The sequence below is a fragment of the Delphinapterus leucas genome, chromosome 18 (genome assembly GCF_059928025.1).
Source record: "Delphinapterus leucas isolate spDelLeu-1000000601 "Yukka" chromosome 18, BTC_Dleu_Yukka2, whole genome shotgun sequence".
NCBI classification, from domain to species: Eukaryota; Metazoa; Chordata; class Mammalia; order Artiodactyla; family Monodontidae; genus Delphinapterus; species Delphinapterus leucas.
Genome location: NC_143146.1, coordinates 48939300 through 48963796, shown reverse-complemented (window position 1 = coordinate 48963796; position 24497 = coordinate 48939300). Strand labels below are relative to the sequence as shown.

At 34.4% G+C, this 24497-nt stretch overlaps 1 protein-coding gene across 1 annotated transcript in view; it reads left to right on the top strand.

The window, feature by feature from the left end:
• PCDH17 (protocadherin 17) overlaps positions 1 to 4086 on the top strand; it is a 106749-nt gene extending 102663 nt beyond the window's left edge. The window contains 1 exon segment of the mRNA XM_089899473.1: positions 3 to 4086. Coding sequence (XP_089755599.1) covers positions 3 to 79 — 77 coding nt within the window. The 3' untranslated portion in view covers positions 80 to 4086.
• Positions 4087 to 24497: the final 20411 nt, after the last annotated feature.

Sequence of the window (24497 nt, the reverse complement as noted above, 5' to 3'; positions counted from 1 at the left end):
AGGAAAGAAAAACAGAGAAGAAAAAAGAGAGAAGAAAAAGGAGGATGAGGAGGCAAGTTACCTTGTGACTATCTGTTAGGAAGGTATGCAGTGTGAGAATGGAAGTTTTTTTCTCATTGCTCTAAGACTGTACTCCGTGATTTATTCTGATGTAACTGTTTACCTATAAACCCCATACAAAGCAGGGTCATAATTTGTGATCTGTGGTAGGATTTCTAGCAGTCACCACAGGCTTCTACTGAAAGTCCTGAAACGACCTTGCAGTAGTCCAAGCTACACCAAACATTAACACATATTTGTGGTAAACATTTCTGTATAAAGTTACCTGCCACGCATAGAAACACAGAAAACATTCCATAACATTAGTCAAAAAAAATTAAAAACTGAGTCATTTGTAAAACACCTCATATCGTATAAAAGCTCAATGTAAAAAGGTATAGTCCATTTTGTCCTGCACACACGTAGACTAATTCACTTCATGAAAGGAGAAGAAAATTTAAAGGTTTAAAATGCCTCTTTAGCATTTTAGTGTCCAACAAACATAAATAATGATGGATATGTTTTAAATTTGACCTAGAAAAGTTCTGAAAAATAGTTACCATTGAGTAATGATATTCAGAGACAATTAACATGAATGATATGTTTTATTCATTTGTGGACACTAAAATAGCTCAGGAACGCGAAAACGTCTTAGACATACACAAATCACATGACCATTTAAATGTGCAAATGTAAGAAGATTCAATGTGTTTACATCAAATGACATATTTTTATTGATTTATTGCAGATTCAGTGCATATGAGCCAAATTGTTGAGTGTATAAGAGCTATATTGTGTATTTTATTAAATTAATATATAGTTGTGTTGCAAAAATATTTGGGCTTATATTGTAAATGGCAAGTGTTGCCTTGGTAGCTGTCGAACTCTATGAGTTTTGTTTTTTCCTGCTTCCATTTCCCCATGGAGTGTTGGAAGCAGTGCCTCAGAGCAAAGTCTCTTGTTTAATGTAAAGTCTACCAAGTACTACAGTACATAATCTGTTCAAAATGTGTTTGAGTGAGCTGATGGAGCTAACTGAAAGGTCAAAAAATACATCTGTCAGTCATGGTTATGTACAAGTCCTTCGTGGAAGCTTTTATTAAAGTCATGCTAAATTACAAGAATTACATTTGTACCAATACCTGAAACTTCTTCATGTTTTTTCAACAGCATACAGCTGCTACCTATGTAGATATCATATTGTTGATTGGTTCTCAAAAGTATCTTAAGTGGTTCAAGATGTGTGTCCCCATTATATTTCAAAACCATGCAAAATGCTTTAATGCATGTGTGGTACCACCACTGGTTACTTGCATTGTGTAGTGTTTTACAAGAGGTCTGGGTCTTAACAAAAAGTTTGCCTTTTTTTCCGCGCTCTTCTGCCTCTTTTTATTAGTGTCCCTTGAGAACAATACACCGTCTATTCCTTCATTTTCTTGCACCTTTCCTTGTGACATTTAGCGTGTTTCAAACTTACTTCCATATGAGGCTAGGAAACCTCAAATTTCAGGAATTGGGAAAAATAAAATTAGCGCTTGCTGAAGTAGCAGTAGATGGGAAAATGTCTTGATTGACATTTTCCTTCAGCGTTTAAAAATTTTTGCATTTTACAGCTTCATGACAAACAGTTTCCAGCCCATACCTTAGAAAATGTGGTGCTGAGTTAAATAAAGGTTGTTTGTGCATGGGAGCAGAAAAATGCATTATTTGCAAACTGGTGGAGAATTCTGTGCCTTCTTTCCTGGCCACCAAGCCAGTGTAGAAACAACATAAATGTCATAAAATCCTTATATTAAAAATAAAAAACAAAAGCAAAAACAAACACTGAAGTGAATTCAGCTTTGTAATTTTAAACCTCGAAAAATCCAACTGAAAATATTTCTATCAAACGCTGTCAAGATTTTAGACTGTACCTCGTTTGCAAAACTGCTTTGAAAGGGAAGAATGGACAACTCCCATCAGCCTTATTCTCTTGAGAACTGTATTTGGTTCCCAGTAACAGCCTTTCCAAAGCTCTACTCTTGGTTTTTATTATTTGTAAATGTTTAAGTCAGAAAAGAAGGGTTCTTGTACATGTGAAACTTAATTGACTCTCTATATTTTGGACAATTTATGTATATGAAATGTGTTGTCTCTATTATATGATGTTATTTTTTGCCAGGAGACTACAGGTTGATTTAGCTTGATAGCTGAAATTTGATGGAAAACTGATTTCCATTTAGTCTTACCAAGTGTTGCCTCTCTCTTACTAGACAGATAGCCAAGTAGTAAAATCTAAGGCAGTATGTAAATGAAATCAACAAAGAGAGTAGGATTTATTTTTAAAATGTTCTTAATGCTGAGTAACCAGTTGTTCAATTTATTATATGTGTCTGAAGACATTAAAACACTATCAGATTTTAAGAATTGGTTGTGCCAATGTGTGAGGGATTACCTTTAGGCTCTCTGTCACCAGTGATTTACTAGTGTTAGCTGTTTAACACATTATCTGTATTTAGTAGTGATTATTTATTTACAAGTTGGTGGTAATTCAGCAGTCAGGATGCTAAGCTTTTATAGTTGAGTTGAGGGAATCTTGCTTTTATTCATTTGGCTGGCAACTGCCTTTACCACAGACCTCTGGTGCTCAGCTTCCTTGGAAGTCTACGAGATACCAAAATTACCCCTTTGGGGAGCAGCTTGCTCTAAGGGGTGATGCATGATCAAACAGTAATATTTCAAGGTGTTTTTATCACAATTCAGAATGTGAAAAAATTATCTTTATTCACATCTTCCAATTACTAACCCCTCAAAAAAATCCCACACATTCAAAATGAATAATAATATTGAATACTTTGTCTTTTAGGCCCTTAAATAACTGAAGTTAAGCACAGAAAAAGAATTTATAGAAATTTTCATAAGAAAGTTAAAGTTCTAAAAACTGTTTACTGATGAACTAAAAACACAATATCAGTAACAAAACAATTTTTTCATTAAATGTTAATGATGAAAGATCTTTTCATCAAAATTAAAAGTTGTGAGAATCAGTTAGTTATACCTATACCAAAGTGAACATTAAAGAGACATATCATGCAATTTCAAAGAATGCTTTCACATTGTTTCTTAACCTGACATACTTATCCTTACTGCAGGCAATATGCAAATATTGGCTCACTACTTCATAAATTATTTGAATTCTGGTTTGGAAAATTGACTTGTTTTGTTTTTCAAAATTAGCTGAGATCTTGTAAAACATGACTTCCTTTTAAAGGATCTAGGTACTGCTCAATTTAAAAAATGACACCATAAAAAAAGTCATGTAGTAATAGAGCAGTATGCTTTATTACCACCAGGTTAAAAGCTGTTTGTTGCCTAATGGACTAGAAGCTGCTGAGGTCAACAAGTAGACTGAGGTTTGGCATAATATATGCCCACTCATTACTGCCTAATTATATTCTTTTGACAACACAGAGCATTTATCGGAGCACTAATTCAAATGAGAGTTTTGGCTATCAAGATGTGTTGATTCGAAACATAATTGAATGAGACCTGAATAAAGTCTGACTTTCCTGGCCCCAGTGTTTTGCAGGTTGGCTATTCCCATTTATCAGCCCCATCACTCCATAAGGTTCTTAGCTGCACCAAGTGATTGGTGAACAAGAATTCACAACAAAGCAGCATACATTGTATGGATTTATCTCAATGCTATTGTTTAATGGCTGTGTTTAATGTGACCTATCTGGAAAATGAGGACTCCGAATAAAAAGCTATTACTAATAGTGGCGTTGCCTTCCCTTGAATTCATTAATACACTGCGTACTTCAGGGACCCTGATCATAATTATTTTGGAAAGCAACTGTGGCATCACAACTGTTTGTGCTCTAGTTCTTTATTTGCCAGTAAAATAAACTTTTGGAAAAATTTATTTAACAATATTGTCGCTAGGTCCTCAGTGGGAATGGGTTACCTGGCTTTCAGATAGCTTAGATAAGTTGGTTAGTCAGATAATTACCATGGAGTCATAGCCTAATGATACTAGTGGCTTTTCATATTTATGATTAGTTTGAAGATAATTTGGTTCAAGACCCTAAAGGACTTCAGAAAAATAATTTTATAAGACCTCTCATAAGCTTACATGATTAATGAAACCACATATTTATAAATGGCATTTTAAAGTAAGTACATGTTTATTGTGGCATCTTAAAATAATAAGCCTCTCTTTCTACCCATTCAACAAATGTTTATTGAATTCCTACTGTGTATTTTCCCTGGGCTATTATGCCCAGGAGTAAACAGTAAACAAGGAATGGTACCTGGGTCACGGTCTGGAGGGAGAAACAAAGAGGTAAGTTCTAATACACATTACTCTTGCTTGTTTGCATTTTCCTTCAGCTACTCCACACATCCCATATCTCTGCCATCTCACACTCAGTAAGTGGCATCTCCTAAATTACAGACCAACATAATATTCTGCCCCTGTCAATCTGACCTTTTTTCTTTTAATTTTACTTTTCTTCTGACAATATAAATTAAATCAAGAAGAGTGCATTGCTTTTCCATATTTAAGAAGACCTTTATGGTTTAGACTTATTGGGGTATACTAAATGGCTTATCTATTCTTTATTTTGCTCATTTATTTGTTAACATGTCTTTCTTTTTCATTGAGCACCACTGAGGTGCCAGGTGGCGTTGAAGGATCTCAAGGGAAAAAGAACTAAGCCAATTACATTTTATCCTCAGAGAATTTATAGCTTGTGCCTAGGTGATATATGCTAACATAGAAATTGACCTTATATTGCCTGGATACTGTTACCTTTTTATAACAAAAATAATTTAACTTTTAAGAAGAGAAAAACCATATGCCTACCATGACATTCATTGCTTTCAAGTGTGAGAGTCAAACAAGCTGTTAATTGACTCACCTGAACCATCTGACCAGGGCTGAGAGATTAGGGAGTCATGCAAATGAACAACCCTACCTGGCCAGGCTGCAATGAGGATGAAGTCATGAGTGGAACATGTATCACAGGCTTACTCCATGTCAGTGAGCTATTAAATCCCCTCAAATTATGGTATTTTTTAAAATAGATATGCTCAAAAATACAATTATTTGACAATCACAGAGAACAATCATTTGTAGGATATGAAGAGAACAAATTCTTAAACATCACTATAGCATCAATACAGCACAGAGAAATAGATCATTAAGTTGATGGACCATCTTCAAACTCTTCATTAGATCCTTTTGGAGATGGTTGCACATGGTTCACCAAGGAAATATATCATTTTCTGTTCATGTTAGACATTAATAATGCTGGATAATCCACTATAAACTAGGGATTAAATTCTCAATATTTATAAAAGAGGGTGCAACTTCTTTCATTGTTCCCCCTTTTTAATATTTCAGAAAGTTATCAAAAAGTAACTTAGTTTTTTCAAACTATTTTAGATGTTAATGAGTATCTTATGTACAAAGTTTGATTAAAGGAGGGAAAATTTTAGTGAGATTTTACAAATTTTGTATCACGCAGGCTGACCTCCCCCATTAGACGGAATAAGTGTTCTATTTTTTGTCTTACAAATGAAACATTTCACTTTGAGAGGAACAACTTATAAGTGATCTATAGCATTCTAATGAACTATATTTTGATTGTGATATATATTTCAAAATCTAGTTTCCTGAAGTTACAATACTCAGTCAAATTACTTCATAATACTTTTCAAAGATTATCAAAAAACAAACAACCAAGTTTGGAATCCTCTTTTTGTTCAACTTACACAGATTATCATATTTTGTATAAAATATTGGTGTTCAACACTGCTTATATAAAAATTGTTCTTATTTCCCTAAGGGTTTATTGCATCAGGCAGGCCAAATAAAAGAATAATTACACAAGCCTAAATTAATACTGCTAAATTCTGTTTATAGAGAATTTTCCAATTCCCAGAAAACTTTCACAAATTTACAAGGCATTACAGAATTAAGGATCCTGAAGCTCAAGGAGGTCAATGGACTTTTATCCAAGGGCAATGAGCTTGGAAGCCTTAAGCCCACACTTGAACTTAATGACCAGTTCTTCTATTTGTTCCAGATTTTGTGAATTCTGCAATCTTGCCCTATCTAATATCTTGCCTCTCTAATATCTTAAATTTATCATCCCTAAAACATTAAATTATGCCAGTAATGTGCCTTCCCCTTTAAATTGACTGTCACATCATATAATTTAGATCCCCTCTATGTTAATAGTTCATAACAACATTAAATAATTTGAAAATAGAGAATAGGGATTGTAGTCTCCAAGTAAAGAAAAATACATCACAAGAATTGAGCCTCTCTTAAGATCGTCCTCAATTTTTTACTGTCATTTATAAAAATGTTTCACAGCATTGATGGTATGATCTCCAAAATATTCTGAAACAATATTATGGAAGATTTGTTTTTCCATTAACTTGGTATATTCTCACCTGGAAGAAATCCATAGACTTTATTTAATTCCTTTATATTATGAAATTTTGCATATATTAAACTAATAAGATTATTAATTGGCTTCTTAGAAATAATTACATAAACTCTAATAATATTGAAAAGACATTTAAATATTACATTCATATATATATGGATTCATATGCACACATAGAGGTGTGAGAGTCAAATCATTTCAAAAGCCAGTATCACAAAATAAAAGAATTTGAGTAGTAACAATGTGGCTAAGGGATGAAAAACATGTTGTTTTATTTATGACTTACCTCATCCTCATTTGATACCACTGCCGTCTTCAATGATCTGATGAAAAAGAGAGATAGCAATTGCTATCATTTTCAGGCTGGTTAATCAAAAGTGAAGTGTTCTGGGGCTTCCCTGGTGGCGCAGTGGTTGGGAGTCCGCCTGCCGTTGCAGGGGACACGGGTTCGTGCCCCGGTCTGGGAGGATCCAACGTGCCGTGGAGCGGCTGGGCCTGTGAGCCATGGCTGCTGGGCCTGCGCGTCGGGAGCCTGTGCTCCGCAGCGGGAGAGACCATAGCAGTGAGAGGTCCGCGAGCCGCCCCCCCCAAAAAAAAGTGAAGTGTTCTGCTTCTTCCTGAATTTTGCTTACTCATACATTTTTAAATATCTTTCTTTCCAATATACAGAAAACCGACTTGACTTTCAAGAGGTCCAGAAAAAAATTTTAATGTACCTGTAGCACTATTTTATGTTTTGAAAATTTAAATTCAAATAGATGATATGAGATATTCATTCATTCATTTTATTGATCAGCTGAATATCTCAACACTATCTCTTTAGCAATATTAAATCATATTTTGATATTATTCCTCCTTACTTTTGCAGTTGGAAGACAATGTCTTCAATATAATAATTTGCTTTGACGTAAGATTTTTGAATTTTTATTTTATTCTTTCCATTATAAATCAGATATATATATATATCTTTATAGCATTAATTTTTATAATATTATCTACTGACTTGCACGTGACTAGCCTCTTTATTCTAATCTTAATTTCATAATTTTATCTCAACATCAACTATTATATAGTCTTTCTCATCTATTTGCTTTTCCATTAATATGTTCATATAGATATAAGTATTTTACATATGTCTTCATATTTATGGATCAATTATGGAGGTAGTGATGTTTCACCCAATAGTCTCATCAAAATGTTCAAACTGCTTTTATTAACCTATAGGAAACTTAGCTATTTTTTAGGTGTAACCTACATGGAGTGTTAAAATTGACAAAATGCATAATAGAATATAACAGTATAAACAGTGGTAAATAAGTTAGGATGCAGGGTCTTAGTTAAAATCTTTATGCAAGAGTGCCTAGCTACTTCATTGAAAGGTTGAAAAAGTGAAAGTGAATTATCTTACTCTATTATTAGTAATTCCTATATGTTAAAAAATTCTCATTTTAAAATCTCATCCTGTGAAATGTTTGGCTTTGACTGAAGAAAAGAAAAGACCCTTACTTCTGAGATGTGCTTATGATTTCTCAATCTGCCTTTTTCCCCAAACACCTTGAAAATTCAACTATTGTACGTATTTTATCATTTCTTTCATTTTGGATAACTACTAAAATTTAATCTATGTTCATAATGCAAAGGAGAAAAAGAAATAAATGAATGGGTCAAAAGTAGCCTCTCTGGTGATTTTCCTTCCCGAGAATGTGACATTTCAATTCAATTCAACATTAATTTATGGAGCATGTATAGTGTTTTTGAATACAATGGAGCATACAGATATTAACAAAATGCAGTCCCTGTCTCTATAGAATTTAAAGTATATTGGGAAATGAAGTTATTTACACAAACACAGTTTGTAGTTGGTACTATGAAAGAAGTACAAGTTGCAGTGGGTAAAAAATGAGAGTGACAGAGAGAGAGAGCAAGTACTTTCAGCAGAGGAAATGAGAGGTGGGGAGGGAATCAGTAACAGCTTCTTGGAGAAGGCAGCATTTGAATTGAGCATTTAAGGTGGGACAGGATTTTGGCAGCGGAGATGTACAGGAAATGCATTCTGGAAGGAGAGAGAGGCAGTGTGTGCAAATACATTTAAATAAAGTCAAAGTATTTTCTGATTAGAAAGCTAGAAAGGATTGGGAAGGTGGGTTAGGTCAAGATGGGGATTGTACTGAATGCTGAGTTTATGACATGTCATGTGAATTTCTATTCCAAGGAAGAAGAAACTTGAGGATACCTGAATTAGGCTCACCAGCTGGGAGAGCTCTGTGAAAGGCTTGCCAAGCTGAATGTTGAATTCAGGAAAATAACACTAGGACAGCTTGCTGCTGCCTGGTGATCCATTCTTTATAAGATGCTGCCTAATAGCACCTTGTTCTTGGGTCGGGTCCAACCATCTAGGGGCAATGCCAACTTTGCTGAATCTTGCAATTCTCAGCTTCAAGCCCTCAGCAGAGTATTTATGTGTATGTTTCCAACTTCCCAGAAATAATTCTTCCTTTGAAATCTGTAATCATGTTCGAAGCTTTAGGAAGCAAAGAGAGACAAAAGAGAAAGGCGAAGACCAAGAGCATAGATGATTTTCATCCCATGGAAGAGTGGCTTTTTAACATTCCCAGATTTTCCAGTCTAGTATCTGTGTGAATTCTGTTAGGCAGAACAATTCTATTTCTAAATATTTTTGTCTGAGTCCACTCATCCAGGGCCCTCCAGGCTGATATAGGTGTGCTATCTTAATGCTTCTATAATGTTCCATTCCTATCAGAGAGGAGCTTTAAATTATTGATTATTTAGGCACTGAAATAAGGAATAATGGTCTTAGATTAGTGGTTCCCAACTGGGGGCAGTTGTGCCCCACAGGGATATTTGGCAGTATATAGAGGCAATTTGGGTTGTTAAGAGGTGGGGGAGTTGGGTTGCTACTGGCATCTGTAGCAACTAAACATCCTGCAGTGCACAATACAGTGCTTCCCCCAACTAACAAAGATTTATTTTGTCAAAAATATCACTAATGTCCAGGTTGAGAAATTCTGCCTTAGAAAGGAGGTGTTTAGGAAAAGAGCAGTGAATAATACTAGGTTTGGGGTAATGGACATTGACTATTAAATGGATTGACATGTTTTCTTCCTGAGTTTTGAGAGGAGTTCTGGAAATTCTCCTAAATTACTTAGCATAAGGACTTATTTCCAATTTCTTGTGCGTATATTCTGCTCTGGAGATTTCCAGGACAGTATCTCTTGCAGCTGGGAGTATTATCTCATACTCTAATCAGTACCAGTAACACATATATTTGAAGAATCTCCATGGAATGGAAAGGTGTTGCTTGGGATGGCTGTTTACTCCTCCTGAAGAAGTTGAAAGCTGATTTCCTAAGAAGGGAAGGTAAAACAAAATTCCCTAGCTGTAAAGGAGGGAAGAGTCTGCCTCTGGGACTATCTCAAAGGTCTGGTCTACTGCTGCCTTAGAGATCAAATGATATGATCAATTTATCTTTCAACCTCAAGTCACCTGTCCTTAACGTGTATGTGAAATCTGTCTCTCCCATGACATTGGGACTTTGTGGGGCCAGGTATTAAAAAATGTGTTGGTGGTAGGAGGTGTCAGATCAAGGAATGGCAATGTTTAAACAGAAGCTAGGTGACCATAAATATGTCTGGATGCTGCAGAATGACTGCCTCTATTGATTTCTTAGGCATCTTCCTACCTGAATCTTTCAGAGTAATACGTGGAATGCCAAAAAATTTCAGATTGACTTTCGAAATGAGGTGAGGGGAAGGTGAGTGCAAATGGTTTCTTAAAAGTTTTATTTCTCTTGACACATATTCTGTTTTACCATCTGTAAGGCAGGGTGGGCGGTTCCAATGCACATTTTATGAATTTGAACTTAAAATGACTCTGGTTTAAAAATAATAATGGTAATGTGTTAAAAGGGTGACAGGAACTCCGGTGGCAAAGTTAAAAGTCTGAACATTGACAGGATAATTAATATAAACAGCAGTTACCATAGCCAATCCACATTTGAGATTTTATTTGGTACAACTTGGCTAAATACGCACTAAGTGTGTTAAAACTAAAGTTAGTATACACTGTAGTGAATGCTGGTGTTACTAACAGGCCAGGAACATGTTGAAAAGCACTCGAGGGGTGGAAGTGAAAACCATAGCCTCAGCCTCTGAGGTGTTCTTTCCAGGGACACTCAGTCACCCCCTAGCACATACAGAAACTTGCTGGGTTTTATTTATGCTGGAATCTTTCTATATTAAAAAGCAATATAATCACTGAAATAACACTACTGTTCAAGTTAATTTACTTTCTAATGGTTTATTTGCATAGTGGAATTTGCATTTTATTCCACAGCAAATGTTATGACTCCACCTGCCCTATTTTAGATGAAACACAAAAACAAGAGAGAAATAGAAACAGTTAAAGAAAATAATGAATATAAGAAACTTCTCATCCACCCATCCTCACTCAGCAATACAGAACCCAGCAGTCTGGAGAGCATGAAAGACCCCGAAGCTTTCAACCCTCATGACTAGTGCACTGACTTTCTGTTTTGATCTTCTCTCTTCCTTTGCCTTTACAGTGCTTGCAGTTCAATAAAGGTAATTTCCACAGGTGATATTGAGCCCTACAAAGTTCATCGTGAGGGTATATTCATTTTGGGAAGTGTAGAAGACAAGTGAGACATAGAATGTCTTATCAACCTTCAACATCACTCCTGCTTATCTGACTGTTATTGGCCTCAGACAGATGGGGGTGCTAATTGCAGATCACAACCTAATGTAACAAAGCACTGCTTTCTGACCTCCTTCTGTGATCAAGAGCATGAAACTTGGCGATACACTTTCCTTTTTCATTGAAGCACATGCATTTTCTTTGGGGGCTTAAAGGTTCAAATCCTAGGGTGACAGCTGCCATTTTAAAGGTGACTCATTAGAGTCATTTAGAGAGTCCCCTAACAGGTGGATAGGACTTTGTTTCCCAGGAAACACTGACAGGTTACAAGTTGCAACAGTTTTTAATAATTTCAACCAACTTATACACATCTGTCAATCACCCTATTTGGTAAAGTTAATAATGCAGTAATCTGAGGGTGACAAAGTGATGGGTTTTTAGAAACAATTTATTCCATAACATTTTTACATAAAGAAAAGAAAATGTAGGTCAGATAAATTTGAAAGTTTATTTTTTACCCATAGGAAAAGACTCCTTTTATTTTTCAATAATAAATTTCATATTTAGGTTACTATTCAGAAGAATTCATAGATGCTTCATATAAAAAGCATTAGGGACAAAACTATGAAAATATAAAGAAAAAAATTTTAAGCACAGTTAAGCAGTCATTTTTCTCTTCGAAAGCTTTTATAATTACATAATAAAGTTTCCCAAATAAATTAAATTGCAAGTATTTCCATTTACAAAGTTACAGAGAGGAAGTATAGTGGTTAAAAGTCATAGACTCTTACCTCAGAGCCATAACTCTCACCTACCACCCTCTAGCAATGTGGCCTTATGTCATGAATGGGCAAACTATGGTCTTTGGATCAAATCCAACCCCCAGCTTATTTTTGTAAATAAATATTTATTGGAAGCCAGCCACACTATAATTTATATGTCTATGGCTGTTTTCTAGTACAACAGTATAGTTGAGTAGTTGGGACAAAACTGTATGTTTTGTACACAAAGTAAAACAAAATATTTACTATCTGGCTCTTTACAGAGGAAATTTGTGTTGTATAACTACTATATACTTCAGTTTTTCCATCTGCAAAATGTGTGCAAGAGTAACTTCTAAAGTAATTGTAAGGAATAAATGAAATAAGACATAAAAAGCTTAGAATCATTTTGGACACATAGAAAACTCTCAATGAACGCTATCCATTATTGCAAATGGACTCATCTGAGCAATACAAATCTATCTACACATAACCACAATACATCATTTCAAAATCTTGTTGAAGGTCATTGTCAGACAGAAAATTCTAAGCACAACAAAACAATGATAACAAAACAGTTCAAAGGTTTACTCAGTTTATTGTAGTTTCCCATTCATCACCAACAACTCTTCCTTGCACATTAATAGCTAATAAGTCATTTAAGCACTTACCACTATTTTACCGGAAACTGGGATGCCTTTACCTTGTTTGCTGCTAGTTTGTAGAAGTATGTAATCCATGGTCAAATGCTTCTCAGTAAAGTTAAACAAGTGGCAGCTGGCACCATACAGCTCTGTTATAATGAAAACATGGGGTAGCTGCCATTACACAGTCCCGCACTAATGAGAACAGTAGGAGTCTAGCATTACAATGGTCTAATGAAAACAGGAAATGGCTGGCATTAAATTGGTATAATAAAAACAGGGGGTGGCTAGCATTACACTGGTGGAATAAATAAATTAAGAGATGTCAGACCTCCCCAATCTCATCTCTGTTATATATGACCACAGTACCCACAATTTAGACTAGATCCATTCAAAGTCAACCAGTGTTGGATGAAAACAAGATTTTTTCGTACTGTACTTCAAGTTTCTTTTATTTCAATTTGTGTTTCCCTTAGGCCGAAGCAAGCATGCTGTAAAATAACAATGTAATTTACACTAAACTCTTTTTTCCCCCCTTAATTCAAAAAAAATAAAACAACATTATTTCCAACTCCAGAAGAAGATTGGCTGGAATAAGAGCCAGCAATTCAAAAAGAGTTTCTAATTTGGTCCTTTCCTTTTCCTCTCCTTTCTCTGTTAAGTATCCAATGGTGACTAAATACTCAGAGTGGCATAAAACAAACTAAAAAGGAACACAAAAAGGAAATAAAATGCCTCAGAGAAAAAAATTAAGCATAAAATCAATCATTTAACTAATGGATTTTTTTCTCTGAACAAAAGGTCAACGTTTCTCATATAGTGGTTTTATTTTTAAACTTATTAGTATAGATAGAAGACTTTTGTGTATACTTCTCAGACAATAAATTTACAAGAATATTATGTTTTATTGTAACTCACAGGGCCAGCTGTATCTGATTCACCGTGGTCTTTTTTTTTTTTTTTTTTTACATCTTCACTGGAGTATAATTGCTTTACAATGGTGTGTTAGTTTCTGCTTTATAAAAAAGTGAATCAGTTATACATATACATATGTTCCCATATCTCTTCCCTCTTGCATCTCCCTCCCTCCCACCCTCCCTATCCCACCCCTCTAGGTGGTCACAAAGCACCGAGCTGGTCTCCCTGTGCTATGCGGCTGCTTCCCACTAGTTATCTATTTTACGTTTTGTAGTGTATATATGTCCATGCCACTCTCTCGGTTTGTCACAGCTTACCCTTCCCCCAGCTTACCCTTCCCCCTCCCCATATCCTCAAGTCCATTCTCTAGTAGGTCTGTGTCTTTCTTCCTGTCTTATCCCTAGGTTCTTCATGACATTTTTTTTCTTAAATTCCATATATATGTGTTAGCATACGGTATTTGTCTTTCTCTTTCTGACTTACTTCACTCTGTATGACAGACTCTAGTCTAGCTGAAAACAGCGTAAGTTGACACAGTTCAAGGTCAAGGTCAGTACATTAATCCTATCACTCAGTAGCTCCAACTCCCATTTAAAAAAACAAAAACAAAAAACCTACATCAGTAACTTTATTATTTTTACATTAAAAATTTATTTATTTACAAATGACTTCAAACAAGAACAATACTAAAACTACTTCCATGGCTAGGGTCATGTTTCTGAAGGCTTATATACACTGACAGCTTTATTTTTCCAACGTAGAAAACAGACAGGAACATTCTGGTGAGGTCGCCAGATGATAAAACAGCAGTATGATTCAAATATGGTGAAAATACTGATAATCAAATAAAACTTTTTAATCCAGTTTTACACACTGACATTTAATTTTTTGTGCTCCACAGTTTTTATTAGTCTTCTCTAAGATGATTGAATTAGCTTAATGAACAAATCCACATTCATGAATACATTTCTGTCTAATATATACTAAAGAAAGTAAGTGGAAGGGGAAAATAATCTTATGCTACTCCTATCACATTTTTACATTTGTGTAAGATTAAATCTCTCTTCTTGAATGTGCGTTCTTAAGAAATGACCAAAATTGAGATTATTAAATTTTAAATAAGGAATCATGGACAAAAAGTCAATTAAAATTCCTTATTCATTTTTTTTCAAAGAGGTAGAATTTATTAGCCTAAAAGAAGTGCTTTCTCTTACATGTTTAAAGCCAGAATTAAATCTATGATGTGCTGAACACTAATATATATGTTACACAAAATGTGTTGCTGGGCTTGCATGGGATTCACAGACATGGCTTAATCGAGACACAAAGTGATGTGTGCCGTGCATTCAAAATTAGCATCTGGCCCAGGGCCACTCAATTTGGCATACTAAGAACTGATTCTATCCTCTGCCAAGTTTCTGCAGGGACTAGACTCACTGAATTCTGAATCACAGCCTCTAATTTTCCCTTCAACAGACTCTTTTTGAATTGTGGGACCAGAGAAACTTGCAAGTGAACATAAAAATTAAATGTGAAATATAGAACTCTCCAAAGAAAAATATTCTTCATAAAAGATGGATATAGAACATGAAATATTTCCAATTAATCACTTGTAATGTGGACCACTTACTAGCCAGCTCACCCTCCATTCAGTGTATTTGTTTCTTACACAAACAGAGAGCATGCTATAGGTTGCCCCTTCTGCCAAACTCCAAAGAAATTCTTGAGAGCTTATGAATTTGGCATATCATGAATTTACTTGACAGGTCTCATCATATAGTAGGCCGTATTTTTATTAGCCAACTTTGTGGAAGAAATGGCACTTTGCCCTAATATCAAACTAACCAATTCTGTCATGGTTGACATCTTTATTACATTATTAAATACATCAGTCAATACCAGCTGGTGTAATTGAGTCTTGTTATGTAACTCAGATAGTTGTTAAAACTATGGATGTTTTATCAAAGTCAAGTCAACATGCAGAAAAGGCTATTGTTGTAATGGAATTTTAGAAAAATATGTATCATTATTGCAAGTATTTCCGATTTAAAATAGTGAATTGACCTTTCCTTGGATTATGCTCAGAATCATCTGTAATTGTGTTCCACTGAAAGCACTGTGTTAAACATTTGATTATAGTGATTTTAGCTTTGTGCAGCATATGTAATCCATGAAACCAAGCACCTGGAAATTACAGGGGGAATCACAAATGTCTGAAGTGGCAACTTTGAGAAGAACTTGAAAAGACATGCTTAGAATTGAAAAGGGGGAGAGGGTAAAAACAATTGGGGAAGAACAATTTATTAGAAGAAAAAGAAATCACTCTATATTTTGAATTCTTAAAAAAAAAATAGCTCCAAAGAAAGCTCAATAAGTTTTCTTGGAGATCAATAAAATTATTTTTAAATGAGTAGAAAAGATGCTAAAGGAGAGAAAATTAAAGGAAAAAAATTGTAAGTATTTAGCTTCCTTTCAAAGCTCATTAAAACAGCTTTTAATGCCTATCTAAAATAATGGCATAGGATTAAATTAAATTTCCACAGGCAAAGTCAGCATTATTTTTTTTTAAATCAGTATCTAATCTGGATAAAGCAACTTAATTTCTAATTTCCCCTAAATCCTGAAACCTAACACCTGTTCCATTGTGTTTTTCATAAGAAAGTAAAATAGTCTTACATCTTATCCAGAAAGAACAAAATTCCCATGAGAAATTTCTTGTATTTTTAGCATACCTGAACTTTCAGGATTCCACAGGAAGAAATCTTGGTAATAGCCCACACTGGAGCAATTTATATGTGACTCATTTTAAATAAAAATGAAATGTTAAATGAAAGATTCTTTAACCCAAATATAAAATGTAATATAACCATGAAATTTCAATAGCACTTAAAAAGTATATCAAGTGTAAAAAAAAAACCTGAAAATTTAAAATATAATTTATGTTTAAGAGATACACATATTTTTAGTAATACTTTTATCCAATAAAAGTAGTCCTTTTAATTTCATTTAACACCAAATTGTCCTTAAAAAAAAAGTCTCAATGTACACGTGCCTACAAGGCCAGCCCCAAGATTTTAAAAAAATGACCACCTAAGAAAACAAATGTCCCATAAATATTCCTCTTTAATTCTTAAAGTGCTCTCATCTCCACCAACCAGAAAACATTTAGGTATTATTGAACACTGGGGGAGGGGAGTAGAGGGGGTGTCAAAATAAAATCAGAGCTCCACACCTTACCAGACAAAAACAGACCCTGCATGTTATTGCACTTTTAAATATCCGCAATAAATTCAACTGAAAACTTTGACAACCTAAGAGTTATATACTATCTCTTATACTATCTCAAAGCCATATACTATCTCTTATTAAACATTACATTTTTTTGCTCTTTTCCTTTACTCCATTTCAGTATCTTGGCTTAGGTGTTTCTCAGGAAACTATGCCGGTTCAATTCTCATTACTGTTTCATTTCAGAGATCTCAATAAATAATAGCTAAATTTGACATGCAGTTCATAACTTAATATTAAGTACTTGAGAACTTAATGTATCTACATGTGGAAGATCAGTTAGGGGTATATATGATACCTGGATCTCCCAGTGAATAGTCTATGCCCATGTTCAGAACATCAACAAAGCAGTGGTATAAAATTAAAAATAAGCTTTAAAATGATTGTCATATTTGATATTTTTAAAGAATCAAATTGATTATGGGGATAATAGAATAAGTACTGGATCTCACAAATATGTTCTGTTTTCATAATATGTTTATTTTGAAATGTATATGGAGTGCAATATTTAATTTTATATGACAATTCCATATAATATTTATTTATATCTATCTATCATCTATTTATCTATATCCTATTGGTTCTCTTTCTCTAGAGAACCCTAACTAATGCAAGTGGTGTACCATAATATTGTCAGTGCTTGGAGCCAATTTACTTAATGATAGGTTTGGTTTAAGACAGTCAAGGACCGTGTTGAGAAATGTGGCCTGAATTAATTTCATGCCCAAGGCATGTATAAGTTGCTTCTCCCAAATGTCTTCATCAAAAGGGTTGCCACAGAAAATAATAACTACCTCGCTATTCTCGAGGTTAAGTAGAAGTCTGTACAGTGAACAAAGGGATAGAGAAATTGGTGGGAAGAATGGAGTTCTAGCAAATGCCCCCAAAATTGTGACTGGTTTAGAAAAATATACTGATAGGAAATTTTATACTAGAAGGACTGATTGCTGTCAAAATTATCATCAGCCCATAGAGTGATTTCTTGGCAAGTATGGTATACAGAAAGATTTCTCAATATCTCCTTGGAGCACCTCTACTTCCTTAAAGGAAAACATATCCAAAAGTCCTCAGTTATTAACAAATTGTTTGCATTATTATGTTAGTTAACTGTGTACAAAATTAAATATAAACTAAATATGAATTCCATACATTGATCATTTTTAACTGAAAAAAAAGTACAAATTACATACAAACAGGGATACAAATCCTATATAATTCAAATTAATCACAATTAAGATGGTAAATGATTGTGTTTTGTTGAAACTAAATTGCTGCTAGAAACATGAGTATGAACATGGCACAACGCTCTGTTTGGGGACTGACTGCAGGTGGTTGCAAGTTTGGCATCGTTAAATTCCTGTGCATCTTATAATGACACAAATCTCCTACCAGTTATCTCTTTTTGACTTTTTATAAAACATTCATTAGTATACATACCCTGATGTCTTTTGAATGAATGCTTCATTTACATATTAATTCTGTCTCTATTCTTTTCTCTTTAGCCTACTTCAATAAATTGTTGATAGGTCTTAGTTTAATAACTAAAATTTTCTATGATTTTAAAAATGAAAGCTTATACTTTGAAAGCTCTGGTAGAAAATGTTGTGGCACTCAAGGATATGTCTGCATATTTCAGAGAACATATGGGCCCCACTTGAGAGAAACTATTATAGAAGAATATTTTATTGTGGTCATTTATTATCCTGGGATATTTTTTTTGTCCAAAATATTTTTTTCCTTATCTCATTCCCCATATTTTTTTCTCCAGAATGTAAGCATTAAATTGTGAGATGCATCAGAATGCACCATAGAAATATCATGAGACATAGATCCGGCTTCAGAAATGTATTTAATTTTATGACTCTAAATAAGTGTCTGCCCTTATCCACAGCTGAGTTGAAAAAAAGCAAATCAATGCCATGCAGGGAACCTCCACAACATGAGATCGTGGTTAGGTGGAGTGATAATCTTCCAAATGAAGAAAGGTCAATGAGATAAGGCACTGCTTAACAAGTCTTTAAATTTCTCCATTTTGGCAAAGTTCCCAACAAGGAAGCAAGAAGTGGCATTGAAGTGTCTCATTCTCACCTTGATGAGCCCTTAAAATGTAATTTACTGTTGCTCTCAATTACTATACATTCCACAAGTGTTTACTATTTTTGACTTACAGCAGCCTCACAGTCAAATGATGATGAATAAACATAATGAAGTGTTCTGTTTTAACGGAAATCTAGTGCTAAAGCAAAATAAGATATTTAGACTTATATATATCATATAGACTTATATTTAGACTGAATGACTCCCACTTGAAGTTTTAATAAACTGCCAAAACAATATGCTAAAACTAGAGTGAAAGAGTTATTCCACGAAGACAGATATTTTTCCGAGGTAATAAGTGATTTCCTTCACAAAGAAGTGATAATTTGGTCTGTTTTCCCAATGTGTTATTTGTATTAATTATCTAGATTCTAGAAGGTCTTCATATTACCAAGAAACTTGGTAACTAGCAATGAATTCAAATGTCTTCAGTATGGCAAGCATTGCCCAATTACACTTTAATTGAAAGTACTTTCTCTTAAGTTATGTCATATGTGCCACATATGTCTCATGATATATGTGTGTGTGTATATATATATATATATATATATATATGGCTGTTTAAGGTCTACACAGTGGCTAAAAGCAAAACAACAAAACAAAGCAAAAACTAAAAAACATTGGCGGGGAAGACAATACATATGGATGTGGGTGGCAGTGTTTGAACAACAGATCTGGCAGTCCCTAAAGGAATATTTCAGGAAAAAAAATATTTATACCAAACTAGTTCACTGTTACATTTAGTGAGGGTTTCTACCAAATATTTATGCTATCAAAATTATAACCTTTGCCATTGCTGGCTTGTGCCCTTGGATTTCATTTGTGAGATAGAATTTTGGATGGTGCCTTGTTCTCTTTGCCCTACACATTTTAAATTTTCTTGTATAGAATTAGTTTTAAAAGATTGGGTTGCATTATTTATGTATGTTGCACAGCATGCATATCTATATACATTTATTTAACCAGTCCCAACATGGGGCTAGAAGCAAATAAGGAGAACAAATATATTTGCAATTCATTATGTGATAAGTCCTAAAATGCTCACTTCTTTTCCTTTATTCTCATCCAAAAGTTTCTCTACTTCAAATTTGAGATATATTTAATTAGAGATCACTTATTAAGAGCACAGGCTTTGAAGTCAGAAATATATATGTGCAAATCAACTTCAAACCCTTGTAATCTGGGTGAACTTGGGAAATTTATAAATTATCTGAGTTACATTTACTCATTTGTACAATTATGCCTAATTCATTAGGTTATTGTGAAGATAAAAGTGATTATGTTTATGATATGTATATACAACAGTGTCTGGCTCATACTAATTTGTTTTTAAATGTTAGTGCTTATTTTTAAGAAATACTTTTATTATTCACTACTTCAAAATGTAAGACATTTATTTGGCTTTGAAATAAAAATGCTAGTTCCTGTGTAAATAAAAAGATAACTAATACAAGAGGGTCTTAGATACACGAGTGAATATGGAAGTTCTAAGGAAGGTGAAAACAGACACATACTTTTTCCAATTAATTTAATATATTTTAACTATTTAATTTTAAAAATAAATACTTTGTTATATATTATTATTACTATCTCCTTTTTAATGCATTAGAAAACTGAATCCTGGACACATTCTGTGCAGGATTTTAACCAAGATCTAGTTTTGAAATACATGCCTTCTCACCAATAAGTTGTTTCATCTGAGTGAATTCCACTCAAGGGGCTGGGGAATGCTTTCATGTTTTGAAGGATATACAGGCATACCTCATTTTATTGTGCTTTGCTTCATTGCACTTTGCGACTATTGTGAGATTTTTTTGTTTGTTTTTTGTTAAAATCAAAGGCTTGTTTAACCCTTCATCAAGTAAGTCTATTGGTGCCATTTTTCCAACAGCATTTGCTCACTTCGTGTGTATCAGTGTCACATTTGGTAATTTTCACAATATTTCAAACCCTCCACCAGTAAATATATTGACTCGTTAAAGGCTCAGATGATGATTAGTAGTATTTTAACAATGAAGTATTTTTTAATTAAGGTCTGAATATTTTTTTTAGACATAACGCTATTGCACTCTTAATAGACTACAGCACAGTGTAAATATAACTTTTTCATGCACTGGGAGACTAAAAAGTTTGTGTGGCTTGCTTATTGCGATATTCACTTTATTGAGGTGTTCTGGAACCGAACCACAATATATCCAAGGCATGCCTGTACCATTCAAACTAGACCATCATGAAATTAAATGGGTAGGAAGATGGAAGAGAATTTAAGGATAAGGGAACATCAAGAGCAAAGGCACATATGGCTGATATTTCATACATCATTTGGGTATTGGGAGGTATATCCATATGATTGGAATATGGAATGAGGAAGAATGAACTAGAACGTGATATCCAAAATGTACTAGATTTGGAGTACCTTGAATGCTATGAGTTTATACTTCTTACCAAAGATGATAATGAAAGACTTCTGAAACTGCCGATCAGAAACATAATGTATAATAGAGTAAAAAATAGAATGAATTGATGAGCAAATTGTCCTGATAGGAAATTATAATAACCTGAACAGTTCTTTACAGATATCAACATACATTCTCAAATCTCATAACGTTGCTTCCAACTTCATGAGAAAATTGAAGCAATCAAAAGAGAAAATAACATGCACCCACATCCTCTGCCTCTTCCAATGTCACCATGGATGAGACCTCTGTTCTCCCAAGCAAATCAGTTCCTCCCTTTCTGCACCAACTCCCATCCTTTCAGGCTCTGCACTCTAGGCAATTCTTGTCACTTCTTCTGAATTCTCAACAGTTGGCTCTCTGTTGAGCATTGCAATTAGCAAACAAATGTGTTGTTATTTATAAACACACACACACACACACACACACACACACATTTCTCTTGACACACTTGCCCCACCTGCTACTGCATATTTTGGTGGTGTTGTTTTCCCATTTACAATGGAAGTCCTTGAACAAATTTTCTGTACTCTTATCTTCAAATCTTCTCCTTCTGTTCTCTCCAAAGTCCAATCCAATTAGGCTTTTGCTCCCTTCTCTTATTCTTGTGACACTGCTCTTATCAAGGTTGCTAAAACCAAGGCTGACTTCCAGGCTGTTGAATGCAATAGTCAGCTGCATGAGCAACTTTTCAAGGAGTTGATCACTCCTTTCTCATTAATATATTTCTTTACTTGTATTCCAGGACTCTCTTGGTTTTCCTTCTGACATGGATTGATTCTTCAGTATCCTGAATCTCCCTTTTCTTCATAACCTCTTAATTTTGGAGCATCCAAGAATTCAGTCTTTGCATCACTTATATTCTCTACCTATATGCATTCCTTTTGTAGTCTCTGCTGGTCTCATGGCTTTAATCATGTGCAAATGATTCCTAAATTTATATTGCTAGTCTAGACCTCTTTTTCTAAATTCCAATTCCATATGTCCAATTCCTTCCTTGATAAGTCTACTTGCTATGTCTAACTCAACATCTCAAAAAACTGAACTCTGATCTTCACAATTAAAATAAAATGAAACAAACAAAACAAAAGAAACCATTTGCAACCTTCTGCATCTCAGTTGATGCCAACTCTATCCTTTCAGTTGCTCAGAACCTAACTACAGAGGCCTCCTTTAATTTTTTTTTCTTTCAAATCCGTTTAAACTGTCAGGTAACCTGTTGATACTTTTTTCAAAGTAGGCAGAAACCTTCCACTCTCCATGGCTTCCACTAAACTACTCCAGTCCAAGACACCATTGTTTCTAGCCCAGATTACTTTATAATCTCCTCACGTGTCTTTCTGCTTCTAACTTTGCCCTTTTAAGTGATTGTTCTCAACCTAAATGCAGAGTGATCCTTTGAAATCATAATCTGCAAATAATTCTCCATGTCACTTAGAGAAAAAAAACAAAGACCTTATAAGGGCGTAGAGGGTGAGTGTGCTCTTTACTGCCTTTCTTTTACACACTACTGTACCTTCCCCTTCCCCTGTTTTCAGGTACATTGTACTCTTTCTTCTGGACATCAATTTGGTTAAAACCTTCACTTATTTAAAGTCTTAGCTTAGTCTTGGCTTACATATTTGTTTTTCAAAATTTTTAAAATTTGAAATGGGAGAAAAAGAACAGACAGTAAGAAAGCTGGATATGAGAAATAAGGGGGCCAAACAATGTAAGCAAGTCACAACCTGGAGTTACTAACTAGGCACCCAAATTCCCATGCACTGTGAAAGCACCTCTTGTGTTCATTTTATGAATAAAAAAAATTTCTCCTTTTTCTTTACAGAAACCAATAACCTTAGGAACTTTCATACAAAGACAAAAAGGACTGTAATTTCTGCTTCATAAATGTATTGTCAAGAAACAGTGAGATGAGTAAGAAAAAACCTGGTAAATAAAAACAGTTTATCATTTAATAAAATATCTATATTATTCACTTTCCCTAAAAAATAAATCTTTTGAAGGAATTTGGAAGAATATGAAGGAAGTATATTAATGCCACTAAAGTGGTGATTTAAAAGTAAATATTAGGTGTTAAAGCTTTCCACGATATTGAAAATAATTAGTATTTTTGTATCAGCTTTCATAGCATTTGAAGTTTATAACATGATTTTTTTTTTTTTTTTTTTCTTTTTGCCGTACGTGGGTCTCTCACTGTTGTGGACTCTCCCGTTGCGGAGCACAGGCTCCGGACGCGCAGGCTCAGTGGCCATGGCTCATGGGCTTAGCGGCTCTGCGGCATGTGGAATCTTCCCGGACCGGGGCACGAACCTGTGTCCCCTGCATCGGCAGGCGGACTCTCAACAACTGCACCACCAGGGAAGCCCTATATTATTTCCTTATAATGCTGTAAGCTTATGGTGCAGTCATATTCTTAGATAATATGTTTACACACATATGTAGGCATATCTATAGAGAGATGGATAGATACATATACACATAAAGATACTTGCTCATTCTTATGACATAAAACATATTGATTACTTTGAAAATGAGATTATCTGGGATGAGATGTGTATTTCAATTATTACCTAAGTCATATTAATCTTGATTTATTCAATTTGAGTATAATGTTGACTAACACTTCAATTAGTTCCAGTTTGCTTGATTTCACACCCCATAAAATTAATGCTGGCTGTGTCTACATAGGCAAAGTGGAGATGCAGTAATTATTGCAAAATCATAAGTAGCAAACACATTCTGTTATTGAAGAAAGGTAGCCTGATAATTCTGAACTATTCAGATTGGCTTTCTATATACAGGACATAATATTAAAAGACAGAAAAATGTTAATTGACCCTTAGCGAACCTTTATGTGTGATATTCATCTCAGTGAAAGAGAGAGTATTTCCCATCCTACTTTACAACTAATCTTAAAGTAACACAACTCTCATTCAAACTTTCAAATGCAAAATAAGGAGGTCGTGAGAAGTAAAGAAATTTGAAAGGCTCCCCTTAACTATGTAGTCCTGTTTTCCTCCTGCTGCCACATGAAGCAAGATAGCTGCTGCCTCCTCCAGTTATCTAGAGGCTGCCTTCAAGGTCCTCAGGCCTCCGAGGTCAGACAAGTTTAGTCTTTTGATGCGGAATGACCACAGAAGACTTTTTGTGTACATGACACAATGGTCATTCACATTATAA